Here is a 15,002-nt window from a genome sequence, read left to right on the forward strand (position 1 = left end):
ATGATCAATAGGAAATCAATTAAAGAGAAAACGTTTCTCATTGGGCTGCTTAGGGAAACATGATTTGTAGAAACCTGTTCATTAATTTTTCTTATGAAACATGAAATGTCAATGAGGTAATTTCAATAAAGAAAATAATCCATCTAAACAAGGTAGTAAGGAGGGCTTAGGGGAATAAAGTAATATTGTGGTGAAATGTAATACTGCAAACATACAAGGTTGTGCCATCCATAAGAATAAACAAGGATTTATGTGACAATCTCAGAGTTCAGAGGCAGGATATTTGTTGATCTCAGAACGATACTGACATGATATGACTTTAGAAAAAGATGAATGTGTTCCTGAATATCTCAGGCTAACAGAACCATATTTTTACAACACTTAGCTTTTTAATGTGAGGACAGACCTTAGCTGAAATACCACATAAAATGCTGAAATAATTATGTAGAGTAGATGGCTAGAACAATCATGGAAAGGCTGTTTGTCCTCAACCAGTGACATTATTAAATAGTCTCCTGCTAGGAACTGATACTCACTTGAGGACAAACATGCACTGAATACTTCTAGCAGTGAACCCAGCCCACATGACATGACCATGCAGTTTTCTTTGCCATGTGCAACCACGACTGCAAAAGTCAGTTACCAACAAGTCCAGCTGGTAGTTCAGTCTTCACTACTCCTCTCTACACTGGCAAAAGCTATTGCTTACAGACTTTCAGCCCCCTAAAGACTGTAGTTATAGCAAATACTTTGTTCTGTAGTTGCAACAAATTAACACACTGTATGCTGACTCAAATATGGGAATTTCAAGTTATTGGATTAATTTGGATCAATTTAATATAATGCTGTTGGAAAAAAATACAAGTAGAAAGAACACTGAGGATGAATTGGTCTTCAAAAAAAAAAAAAAGCGCCAACCATATTTGTGAATTATTAACATACAGATATTGGCAAGGTTTTTAAGCCTGGTCACCATTGTCCATAAACTCCTTTTAAATACAGTGATTTCTTTCCCCCACTTACAGACAATTTCATACATGCAGATTACAATAAACTAATATTAGAGTTTCAGAAGAGCATGACACTTTTTAAGGGGAATCTGTCTGGGACATGGGGGATGGGACAACCCTTTCTGCAGAAGAAAGTCTTGCCTTAAGAAGAGATGATTACCAAGATATGGCTGCTGAAGGAAAGAAAAATATGTTCAAAAATCAGCACGTAAGAGCAGCTGATATACAGATGTAACCTACTATAGTCCAGGGCCTACCTCACAAACAAGATGACAGCAACATTCTGTCCCATCATATGCAATGGTAGCAATCTTAACATTTGGGATAATTCACTTAACAGCGAAATATTTCAGATACAACACAACCTCTCCATTAGTATGGTATCTCACAAGCAATGTATCTCAAAAGGAATCACAAGTCTTTGGCCTAAATTCAAACCACTGGATGCATAACTTATTCCTGGTTTCAGAGTGCTCACATCCCTACCTCACACCTATGAATAACAGGAGTGTTATAAAATATTGCCCAAAAACCAAACTGAAAAGCAAAAAAAATTTCAATTCCATGAATTGCATGTTTAGCTCAAAAAATATCTTCTGTTTGAACTTACAATAGCTTGATTGTAATTCCAGCTCTTATTTTAAAAAAGACTTTATTTCTTCTAACAAATGTACGGTATATAAAAAACTTTAAGCTCTTAAACTGGGATATTTATGTTTCTCCAATATATTATTTTACGTATGGACACACTGATATTTGTACTGCAAAGACTGAAAGTCATCTTACTCTAAAAACTTTTGAAAATGCATTCCACGTTGAAATACTTTTAGCTTGCTTTTTTTAGTCCTCTAATTCACAGAAGAAAAAATAACTGCCAAAGAATATAACTAGATATGTGACAAGTATTTCAACTTGGCTCAGGCTGGTGTCCATTTCTGAAAATTTGTAGTGTGGCTACACAAAGCTAGCTACATACCTTTACCAGCATTATTTTCTTGACGCTGAGGATAGGTCATATCAGGAGAACTGTTTCACAGTACCTTTATAATTAAGCACTCCTCAGCCGTCCTCTCGGTGTGGATTGCTACTGCTGGTTAATCTTCGGGGGTGGGGATCTGGGGAGGCAAATTTATGAAGGAGAAAACTAGGTTACTTATCAGTAACTGGAATTCTCTGAATATATTGCCTCCACAGATCCACACTAACCCTCCCTCCTTTTGTTAGAATTAACTCACGATTCACAAAAGCTGGATAAAAATCAAGGGACTGGGCGCTGTGATGCTAGAAAACCCTGTTTAAAAAAATCATCTCATGAGTCCGTTGAGGCAAATTAATGGCTTGAATACTTGGTCTAAACAACTCTAGGATTCACATACAATACATGAATTCATGAAAATGGAATTGTAGCAGTGATATCTCAAAGGTGGAATTACTGGAGAATGATCAAGCTTCAAGCTTATTGGATTTGTGGGTTTTTTTTCCCTTTCACATGTCAAGTGAAGTTCTTATCTACTCTTACTGTACTAAAGCATTACTAAACCCAGTATATTGTAATTTTCAGAGATCCTGCTAAAGACTTTTATTCTAATGAGAAGACAGGTAATATTTATTTGGCATGAATAGTTCATCGTAATTCAATCCTCTTCAGGGAGCACTTCTACTATCTTGCACATGTGTACTTAAGAGTTAATATTTCTATTCTACTTACAGCATGTACTTTTTTTCTGACCTAAGCCTTAAATTTTTAGGAAACATGCTTCATCCCAAATTTTCCATGGCTGTATTTCATTAAATGAGGTCTAATATGGAATAGCTATTCCCTTTCACATTACTGTAGAAGAATAAGACATCCTTTTACTATCTACAAAATTATTCAAAAAATCCAGGATGCACTCTCCTTGCACTAAGGGAGACTACCTGGACTACGTTTTATTTTATAATTTTTATTTTCTATGGAATTTGTTACTAAATCAAACTAACACTGGAAGATAATGAATACTAAAATAGAAAAATGTGGATGCACCTACCTACCTTTTGTCAAAACTTCCAATCCTGCCTTTGAATGTCTACACAACTAAATGAAGTCCCACATTGCCAAACCCAAAGTCAATGCTGGAATTTCATTCTGCTTCATCACCTATAGAGGGAGATGGTGTAACTTGCCAGAATATTGAAGACCATGCTTCAGGTGTGTGCTAGTATAGAGTGAATGATAACACCTCCTTTTTAACTCCATAGTAGCAAACATTTTCTTCTCATTTAAGGAAAAGGTATTAACACTCTTCTGAAAAAAATATTTCTGCATATATAGCTAGAACCTGCTTCGGGGAAAGGGTGGTATCATGCCTAGAGAACTGTGCAAACACATAATATACAAAGATTTCTAATTTTTGAGTAGTTATTGAATGGTTTGCTTGGACAGATGAAAGAGACCATGACACAAAGTGGATGATGATGCATTATAATGTCCAGGGAAAATGACTCATCTCAGCCTTCTACAACTCCATCTCTCCATAAGCAGTCTGGAATTAATGAAACTGGATGACAGTTGCATCTTAGAACTGCAAAGGTAAGCCTTCTAAATGAAGCAACAAATTTTTAAAATTGACAGCAGCACTCCAATTCAATTTTAGTAAGATCTGAAAAGTTAAAAAAATACTAAAGTCATACAAGCTCAGAGTTATACCCTGAAGAGTACTTCACATTCAATTCATTTGGGGTAAATCACTGTAGTCTCAGTAGCAGGAGAGATTTTAAAGGCTTTTTCTTTTCCATTAATCTTATACGGGGAATAGACAAGGCCCTGACTTCAGACTCTCACTGAAAAATGACAACGTCCAGCAGCAACTACAAGATTTTAAATCCTCTATTACTGCAACCAGCAGGCATTATTCAATTGACCATTAGTCTTCCTTGGAGCAACAAGAGTCCTGCCTCAGAAACAATCACTGGTCTTCCACAAAGACTCCTCCGAATGTACTCCTTCTCCAAAAGACTTTGATCCACTCCAGTTCTCCCTATGAAAGCAAAGGCCTAGACACACAAAAAGCAATCACTTGCAAACTACAAACCCCAATTTTTTTCTTATTTACTGTTTTTTTGTTCTTGTATCATCTTATATAATTTTTTTAATGTATTTCATGTTTTTCTACTTGTTTAAGTTTTATTCTTGGTATTTGCAGTGGTTCTTACTAAATCCTCAATTATACTTTTTACCTTTTACTGTCCTGTACTGCTGCTTTGGCTTATATGTGCTTCTGGTCAGTATGATCATTCTTTCTCCCTCATCTTTTGTGGTTCCATCTCTACTCATTGGAACTTTCTTCCCCATATCTATCTATGCTCACTCTTTGCTCAATATAGTTTTTTGCTCCCTTTTCTTATGACTGTGGTCTGGTTTTGTTATTTTTTTTTTAATATTTTATTTTATTTTACTTTACAGCATGTATGTTTTTAGTGTGTGCTGCTCCAGCATGTTTTTGCATTCACTGCAAAAACAGGAAGAAGAACAAAAGACAAAGTAAACTACTTCTATTGATATCATATCCTAGAAATGTTATGATTTGCTTCTTTCATCCTTCTCATTCTGTAGCTGGCTTGAATCAGGCTGGATAAACTTGAAACTAAATTACAGTAAAGCACCAAACAAGTTTCATGATATTGTACTTATATAATTATTCCAAATAAACCTGTTGTACTTATTTCTGGATACATGAATGTAAATGAAGGTAATAATGAAAAAAATTACATCTTCACTCTATGTTTTTTCACTTTGTCATTTTGCTTTTATTTTGGCTGAAATAAACTGAAGTATAACGAATCTTCAGCAGAGATATCTAAAGAGAAATCAGTAAAAAATGAAACTTTATTGGAAAGAGATTAGTAGAATTAGGATATGATGACTTCAGATGGTAACAAGAGGTAGGGAGGATTCCTTTACTCAGGCACTTTAAACCTGACTCTGTTGAGCAGCTTAGACCAGCAAAAAACAAGTCAGTGCAGTATAAAGACAGTGATATTCCCAAAAGTCCACATCAGTCTTCATGAGCTAAAGGTAGTACACATTCTCACATGCTTAAGAGAGCCAAGATGCAACTAAACTAATTTGGACATCAAAGGTTTGGACATAGGATCTCAAAATGCAGAGAATTAGTGCAGTATATTTTCAGTATAGTTGACCTAAACCTCCTTTCTTCTTATTTCTCATACACTCATTTGTCCAGAGCCTTGCAAGCAAGAGACATTACTTGACAGAAAAATTCAATTTCTGTCATTCTGATTGATAACCACTGAATGATGAAGACTTCCAAGCTATTATTTTCACTTCTTTAGAAAACAAAGGTTTCCCTTTGCTCAGTGACTGAGATTTTTAAGCAATCTACTAGTCACATTATTTAACCAAAAAGAAAGATGACAGACAAATGATACTATTAAGCTTGTTCCAGATAGTTTGCTACTGTACCATGAAAATAATTTCAAGCAAATCTAGCAAGAAAAAAATTCTCTTGAATAGGTTCTTAGGCACTATTTAATCAGAAATACTCCAAGCAAGAACAGAAATTTCCTGGGATGGGGTATGTGTATGTGTGCAGCCAGGTAATCTAGGATAAAAAGAAATGATCCTTTAGAGTGATGTGTCTCTTGTGCACCAAACTGGAAGAAAGGACTGCACACAGGTACAGATGATGAAATTTGCCAACTATGTCCATCTTGTTTGTGTCAAACTCCCCAGTCAATTTAGTAATAATATAAGGAGAAGGAAAATCAAATTACCGTATTAAAAGCAGAACTAAACATTTCTAATTTTGTCCTTCAGAAGAACTAAGTAAGGCATGTAATTCAAGACAGCTTGGATGTAATATATGGAAAGTCATCCTTCCACAAATACAACTTATCAAAAGTAATATTTCTGTATTACCATGATAACGTTATTGCTTACCACATATTTAGTTTTATTAAGATGTCTTCTCCTTTACCTTACGGAATTAAAAAATGCATATTTCCCCAGGGGAAAAAAAAAAAAGCCAGGACACCCGTTTTTTTGCTCCTTTAGCAGAGCACTAATCCAATCTTAAAACTCTTTAGTTTCTACCAATTAAGAGTTTTCTTTCGACCATATCTACTGGGGACCCCTAAAATAGTCATACTGGTTTAGAAAGTGGCTGCGAACGGGTGGACTGAAATCAAAGGAAGGGAATGGAGTAATACTTTAGTTGTGTAAACCTTAGATGCCACGAGAAAGCTGCAAAATTACAATAACATTAGAAAGAGAGTTTAAATCCACTCCTAGGTTGGGTTGGCAGCTAAGATTAGTACTCCACAGGTGTCCTTTGTTGGTCAATTCCAAAAACCAACCTGATATTTCTTTATATTTCTTCCAAAAATATTGAACTTTTAAGGAAACACAAACAGAAAATACATTTTTGCTGATACACACAAAGTTCTCACAAGGCACAATAATTTTCCTTGAGGAAATGTTAAATGTTAAAACCTACATAAATGTTAACTGAAGATATATGTATATAATATAAACATATGTTATAGAAACAAACCCCCCGTATATACTTTTCAAACATTTATCCTCAAAATCTAAGTTTTGATGAAAAAACTAAGTTGAAAATAGGCTGTTTAGCAATAGAAGTTTCTGAAGTGCACAAACCTAGATGCTCTTGAAATTCTTTACATACACAGAGGAAAATGAAATGTGGAAGTCTGACTAGACTTCTCAGAGTCTGAATGAATATTAAGTGCCAGATTATTACCTTTTCTACCCAGCTGCTAATTTTTTACCTTAAGTCAAACATTACATGTTTTCCTCCAAACAAATTTTAAGCAAGTAAGCAATGCCAGAAATCAGGAGCCTGTTCTTTACAGATGAGTAACTTTAAAGCACGCACATACTAACACAACATATAGTCAACATTACGAATGGAAAAACCCAGCATACTAGCATTTTTACATACAGCTTGAAATAAAAGGTAGGAGCCACCTATTTTTGCATACTCACTGGTTTTGCACTGACAAATGCGACAACCATTTTGGTCCAGCTTGAAGCTATAGATACAGTCTTTTTCAGTCAAAGTGCAGTTCACCAAAGCCTCACAGGTGGGTGGACCTATTGTGATATAAGTTGGTTCTGGGGGTAAGAAAAAATAAAACAAATAAATTTGAAATTCCTCGAATATTTTAATTAAGTTCACAAAAATCCATACACAAAGCAGTAGTGAATAGTTTTATTTAATTTTGTTTCTGATGAATACTCTTGGTACTTCTGAAACAATAAAAGCAAAAGACTTTGTTTTGAAGTGATGTACACTCAACACAAAGAATATGAAGCTGCAGAAAATTTTTGAAGTATTGAAACTGGAAAGAAATACTACCTTTCTTTTTTCTCACTATGAAATCAGCTTTCCTGCATATGCAGTTTGAAACTAAGTGTAAAATATTTATTTTGCCCACTTTTCTCCAACAGTATTTAATAAAAACTTCATGCAGCTTTTTTTGCTTTAGAAACCGAAAAGAGCTTCCTCTGAAGCTCAGTTGATTGATACTACCAAGCTTTACATCAAAACACATGACTCAGTAGCCAAATTGTTCTCTGTGTGAATAAGATCACTTCTAATGAAATTTATAGCAGAAGAGAATCTGAATACCAAAAGGGAATGTAAGATTCACTGCATGTGAAAGATCTCTGGAAACCATTCAACACGTCTATTCATCAAAAACATCACTTCTTACAGTATACTTTGCAGTACCAGATTATGTTTTTCAAGTTGAGGATATTATTGCCAATTAGAAGTTACTTACAAACAGTATAATACTTACTTTTTGACACCATTTAAATATGTTGGAGTATGAAATTTGTTTTGATACACTGGGCAGCCAGAAATATTAATGTGTTCTAGTATACAAAGTTGTTAGAACAAAAGCCCAAAGACTTATGGAAATAACAAGGAACTTCAAAACTACTATCACAAAACAGGATACAGAAGGAATGAAACACCTCTTTTCTGAATGAATTTTTACTCTGCAAGACTAATTTTGTTTAGCTTGTGTTTTTCACAGAACTCAGGCAATGAAGAACCAACGAATTTATAGTTATGAGCATTATTAACATTATAAAAAGTATTCTTGAAAAAAATTGCAAGACTTTAAAGAACTATGAGCTTTCATTTCACTGTTTCAATTGAGTGTATCTTGTCTCCTCATCTTAAGAAATGGAGACTTACAGGAAATTAATTTAAAAAAAATTCAGTGTATGTACTGCTAAATTGTGAAAATGATATGGACTGGAAGTGGCCACATCTTCCCATCTCTCATCCTCAAACAACAGATTTTGCCATTCTTACTTATAGGCAGATGGTCTTTATTGCCAGAATAAGGGTAAAATATTACTCAGCATTGATTAAGCTGTTAGATGTATACACTGATAACCAAAATACTAATTTCTGTGCCTATTGGTTCCATGGCCAGCAGGCAGATTTTGCACCCATGTCTTCCAGTCAAGTGAAAATTATCCTATTACAAGAATGAGCTTTTCTGTTTTCATAGTCTTTCATAATTTTCAGTTTTCACAGCTTCTTCCCAGCCCTGCTCTTGCCAGCACAACAGTTTATACAGCTGATAAACATTTTTAATTGCTTTAAAATTAAGGTCAGCTAACTAGAGTTTGGAGGGAAAAAACTGCATTAAAGACACCACAGTTAAGTTAAAGAACTTCAAACTTATCTCAGAGGTCAAGGTTCAGATTACCCACTTTGCTGAAAGTTTCAAAGTAACATTCAAATTCTATTGTTTGTATAATTTTTAGTAGGAAAGTAGCAATACACTTTAAAAAAATATATAAACTAGCACTAACAGCTTTGTTCATATACAAGGTGGAAATCTGTATAATGGTATCCATGTATCCCTAGACCCCTCAAACTTCTTCTAGTTTAAATTAAAATTTTTCATATTTTTGTAAGGGTTTAATATAAATTACTAGGTTGGAGGTCAAAGGATGGGTTTCTGTAAATTCTTCATTTCACAGCTCTGAGTTTGCACATGTAGTGCAGAAGAGTAACCATAATGAGCAATGTATTTTAAAATCCATGGATTTCCAAACTAGACTTCTTTTAAGCTCAGTGAACTTTCTGTATTTGTTTCCAAGTATATTCAGCAACCTATCTGACTAAATCATATTCGTGTCTAATACTTAACATTTGCAACTTTAACAAACCATTACTTTAGGAATAACGAACATATTGCTATATACCAATAACATCTTACATTCCAGAAACACCATTAATTAATCCCAGCTGTTTAGGCCTCTGAGTATATAAACTACTTTTGCAACCAAACTGATATTTTAGCATCTGGGGACTATTCTGAAAACCTCCTTTCCTACCTCACTCCATTCTCTAACCAAAATATCCTAAACATGCAAAAGATCAGAATGCAAGAGTTACCCTGAAGCTACGTTCAGGTTACTGGTCAGCCAGCCCAAACAAGCCCAAACCCTACACTTCAAAAGACCAAAAGGCCACAGCAATGCTTATACTCACAGGTAGTTAAAGCCACTACAGATCATATGAATCATTAATGCTACACAAAGCAAAGTTCACAGGCAGTAACACAAGCTGGAGAACTGAAGAAAACTTTAGCTTTACCATAGGAAGGCAGAATGCGAAGTAAAACTTGCAGTTCAAAAAAAGCCACAAAACCTTACTGAAAGTTGAGATGCAGGTTAATTAGTAGTCATTGATCCACTTGGGTGTAAACTAAACCTAGAGAGAAAGAGGATTGTGTTTTACCGAAGTCCACCCCTCAAGATAACTTCCCTTTACTTGCATGTATAATTTAATATCTCAGAAAAAGAACAGATATTTGTTATATTATTTCTGTGGTGACTTTCCAAAACTATATCTCTGTGTTTTGTGCCTTGGACACACCTAACAGTCTTTTGTGTTCTTGATACACCCCATAACGTGGTATTTCTTTCAAGGGACAAAATTGAACTGTTGTTATATTCATTTGAAAGGATTTTGTTAGTCTCCTATTAATTGCGTTTTACTATTCTGTTACCTTCCACTTTTTGGCCTGCTTTCAGCATCCTCAGCATTTCCAGAGAAGTTACAAATCTGCTTTTTCCCCCTCCTCTCCCTAAAGGTAAGCCCTGAGATACAGTAATTTTATATGCATGCCTGCTTCTCAATGAGCTGCAAGTAGAGGACAAAAGAAATAATTTCATTCCCTGCCCCCACATGTGCAAAAATGCAGGCAGGGTAAAAAAAAAAATAAAAAATCAGCCCTTTTCACTTCACTAGACAAGACTCAACAAATAAAGCCAGCTCTGCTATGCCAGACTTCTGGCTATTTGAATAGGCAAGCAGTAGCTAAGCTTGAAAAAGCTGTACCACGGCATGAGCTGAACTGGGCTTTCACTGCTGCTCTTGGTAGAAACTGCAGAAGAAAGATCCAGTGCACAAATACACAGACAATGGGTGGGAAAGGGTGCTGTTTCTGCCTGTGTGGTTTACCAAGGATACAACTATACCATAGAGAGAAGAAAACAGAGAGAAGGGGATTGAAGAGAGTCTGGATGAAAACAATGGATTATTTAACAGAGCACAGGTTTTGCTGATGACGAGTACTTATATATAAGGTTAAATGCAGATTCCTATTAGAACATCTTGCTTCCACATATCTCTGAACCTGATACTTTCTGTGCTGAATTTTAGTGCAGAAGATTATTAATTTCCCTGCTGTGAGGTTGATAAAATTATTTGAATTAATTTTTTACTCTGCTATTTACTTAAAAACAACTTCAACAATTTTAAAATCCACAATGGATATTTCAGCCGCTGGTGGTTCATCAGTCTGACTAGTCCACTGAAAAACACTACAGTATGTGATCAAACCCCTGAATCTCATTCATTTTAGCTTGAAAAGGGAAAGAAGGGGAAATGGGGAAAGGAGGGAAAATAGTGACATACAAGTAATGGCTGGAGCTGGCTTTGTCCTTAAAGAGACTACATTAGCAATACCAATACAGAAACTGGTTGTCACCAAAAAAAAAAAAAAAAAAGTCAAGGTAGAATATTTTCACTGGTATATTTCTATCCAGAATACTTTTATAATATGAGCAAAACTGATCCCTAGTCCCCTCTTTTTTGATTTCTGAGACCTCCCACTTCTCCTGAGTGATGTGACACAGCTTGTATTACAAAGAGCAGACATTTTCTTGTGTTAAAAATGAAAAGTACTGCATATACACACATATTAGAACACAAGATGGTCTAGTACTGTGCCTTATATATAGATCTTGTTATATTTTGATGAGTATTGAGGTTCTAAGCTAAAGTTCAACCAAAGTATTCAGATATGGAGAGAAACTGATGCACCCACGTTTCAGCGAGATGAGGGGAAAATTTGTTTCTCAGGATTAGAATTTTATTATATACACAGTTTGATCAGTTGAAGTTATCAAAAAGAGGAGACAGAAAACTAAAATACACCACAGATTGCTAAAGCCATGGAAAAAAATAAAACGAAAGATAAAAAATCAGAGATGAATTATTGCTATGTCGTTGACTTCTACTGTTTATCTGAGTGGTTTTTCTTCTAACTTTGGAGATTTTATTAAAATTAACTAAAGAATTATATAGAAGTGAACAACAACAACAAAAAAATCCTTCCTAAAGGTGGTAGCAGAATGAAAACCTATACCCATCTTCAAATCTTAGTTGTTCAAAATCTGAACTCTGGCCATTGAATGCGTATCAGAAAACGAAGAGGGATTACACTTAACTGCTCTACTGCAAAGCCACATATATTATGAGAGCACCAAGTGTTCAGTTTTAGTTTGTGTCACTAGACCTGCTTCGAGCAGGAGATAGTACTAGAAAATCTCTGGCGGTCCTTTCTAACTTGCATGACTCCATGAATTTTACTTTCATATAAACAGAGGACATTTCCAGTGAAAGCAGCAATATCCTTGATAGATCCTAATCAAGGAAATGAAATCCAAAGACAAACATTTCAATTTCTGATGATTTCTGTATGCTTTTGCCAAGTACCGATCACCTTCCTCCTGCAATATAAAGTACACATTTGCCTAACACCATCTTTTTGAAATCTACTTCATGATTTAAAAACTAGCTTTTATTCAGGAAGCAAAATTTCTTCCAGGTGTTTATTACAGCAGTTCTCTGTGAAGTGTCATTTAGTGACAGCCATAAACACCTTTAATCAGTCTCATTTTTTTATTATTTAATCCTTTAAGTTAATACATTACCCATGCTTCACCTCTTGACAAGGTATTTTTATTATTATTATTACATGAAAGACAATCTCTTTTCTTCGTTTCATTTGGAATGTAGTATATTAACTCCAGACAGGTTTTGTTTCTTGCAGTAATACCATGTGAGGGAAATACCTACTCCATGGTTTTACAAAATTGGTTTTAAGTAACTATTGTATTCTACGTTTTTTCTGCTGCCCAACATTTCTCCTCAATAAGCTTAACAGAATAGGATTTTAAGATGTTGAACATGTCATCTGGAGCATTAAATAAAAACCTTTTTGATGGGGAGGGGGAGAAAAAATGAATCAAAATCATGTTCTAAACAAGGAGAACAGAAAAAAAGAAAGAAACAGAAAGACCTCCAACATGAATAATAAAGAACATGCTCATGTTTGGGGAAAGTGAAATAGCTCCCTCTTCTGTAGTATTTTATAACACAGATTACCTTTAAAAGAATTAAGATGTTTTGAACCTATGAAACCAGCACTAACTGACTTAAAGAAATACAGCATCAGTGTGTTCAAGCATTTACCATAAAAAAAAGTAAAAAAAAAAAAAAAAAAGTAACTGAACAGTAGTCTAGCTTTTTACCTAATGCTTTAAGTGATAACTGGCTAAAAAATGGTCCTGAAGGGTGTGCTGCTCAACAGCCTTTCATTTGAGTCTGCATACTTGTTTGAATTTTGTCTACTGTCCAAAAAAGTTAACTGCAGCCTACTAAGCAGCAGCATGTGTGTTTACTTAAGCTTCCTGTAAAAACATTCATATCATTCCAAGAGTGACTAAATGTTTTCCGTCCTCATAGTTTGCATTCCAGCCTTCCCCACCCCTCCAGTTCATTACATGAAAAATATCAGTCCTGAGTCCTGTGCCGAAGAATTTCCTTCCTGCGTTTGAAATACCTAATGCCTTGCAGGAAATTTTTTCCCAGCATTTAGCTATCTGTGTTAACTCTCAGGGTTCAACAATTCAGCATCACATAACAACTTATAAAATGTATGCAAGGACTTAAGATGATACAATTTTCTAATGTCACAAATAACTCCAAAAACACATTCATTAACACTCCCTAGCACATAGTTCAGTTTGGTAGCCTTTTGTCTCAAATTTTATTCATACTGTCAAACCTGAAACTACTAAAATATGTATTTCTCCTTCAAAGTAACTATTATAATCAAAGATTTTTTACTGCTGCAATGTGAAGAAGCTTCCTATGAACCAATGGTGCATGGGAGTGTGTAGCTGTCTTTCTTGCAGTGATGCAATCAAAATACATACTTTCTACTCTCAAGATGTGAAGTTAAAACCTTTTGTCTGTTGTAATCAATTCTTCTGGTTTTCAGTTTAAGAGGCTTATATACTCTTCAAATATATTTCAATTCTAATAAGAATTTTTTTCGACAATTTTAGGTGGAGTGAGACTAAGGTATAATTACCTTTGTTATACCAGAATCAATTAAGCCTATCAAGAAATGCCTGAATACATTAAGAAGGCCATTCAGTTATTGTTACTAGGTGAAGATACAGCAAACACTAAATTAGTGTACATCTGGGGCAAATCTATGAATGCTATAGGCATTGAAAAGAATTAGAGGATCCATGAGGTTCTTTATAAGTGAGACATCCTTAGCTGCACGGATGTATATATTCATTAAGATTCTTTGGTTATTTATCCTTTCAGCAGTCTTCCACTGAACTCAACAATGAATCACTGAAACCCATGAAAATGTTATTTCATAGCAGTACAGTCTTCCTGAATTTCATTGACTTTCATTGGCAGTAGGTTTCATTATACTCTGGATGGTGTGGTTCAACAGGCTCAGATGCCTTGTCTAGAATCACTACACTAAATCATGAGCTGGCAAAAGTAAGCCCAATTCTCTATAGCTTGGCATTTGCATCCCCTAATTGACATTGATGAAAAGGCTGGTTGAGAGCTACAGCGCTGCTGTTGAACAATAACTTATATTTCATGCTCTAAGGAGAACCCTGGGCCCAAACTCCGTGTCGGTGAACACTCCTCACTACCACTGACTTCATCCTGAATGAATCAAGTTTCTTTTCACTGGACTCTGCTGCCTGTTTTTACTTAATGAAGTGCTAGACACGCTGAAGGAACTGAACTGAATTACAACTCAGCTAGAGTTTGCAGCCCTTTATTGATGAAAATGTTAATTTCTTTTTGTGAAGATAAGTGTCAACCATAATGACAGCAAAGTAATGTGGGCCTTATTCACGAAAAATCCTCTGAGGGGATTTTGTTTAACACTTAATTTCTCATTCATGGTTTATGCTGGCACCCTGCCACCTGTACCTGAGGGCTCTCATGCAGAAGGACATACTGCGAGATAACCAATTACTGTGTATCAGCTTTCCCTATGAATAGCCTGAGCCTCTGGGAGATGCAAGGGAATAGAAGCAACCATAAACTTTCCTAAGGGGCATTTTTGGCATCAATGCCAGCACTGAACACTTGTATTTATTATCTTGTTTAAAAAACAAAACAAAACAAACAAAAAAAATTTTTAAAAAAGTAAAAAATTAGGTATTTTCATACTATCTTACCCAATATTTACTTGCTGTGAACACAGCTATTATTCCAATTTGTAGATGGTCTGTGGGAAACCTGGTTATTTCTATCACTGTAGCTTCTTTAGTATTATTTATATGCTATTATATATTCATATGTTTTATTCCCCTTTTTTAAA

At 35.0% G+C, this 15,002-nt stretch overlaps 1 protein-coding gene across 2 annotated transcripts in view; it reads right to left on the reverse strand.

The window, feature by feature from the left end:
* Positions 1-15,002, reverse strand: part of CRIM1 (cysteine rich transmembrane BMP regulator 1) — a 169,959-nt gene that overhangs the window by 29,323 nt on the left and 125,634 nt on the right. For both annotated transcript variants that reach the window (XM_064648598.1, XM_064648597.1), the window contains one exon: positions 7,018-7,146. In XM_064648598.1, coding sequence (XP_064504668.1) covers positions 7,018-7,146 — 129 coding nt within the window. The remainder of the gene's footprint in view (positions 1-7,017; positions 7,147-15,002) is intronic.

Source organism: Pseudopipra pipra, chromosome 3, assembly GCF_036250125.1.
Source record: "Pseudopipra pipra isolate bDixPip1 chromosome 3, bDixPip1.hap1, whole genome shotgun sequence".
NCBI lineage: Eukaryota > Metazoa > Chordata > Aves > Passeriformes > Pipridae > Pseudopipra > Pseudopipra pipra.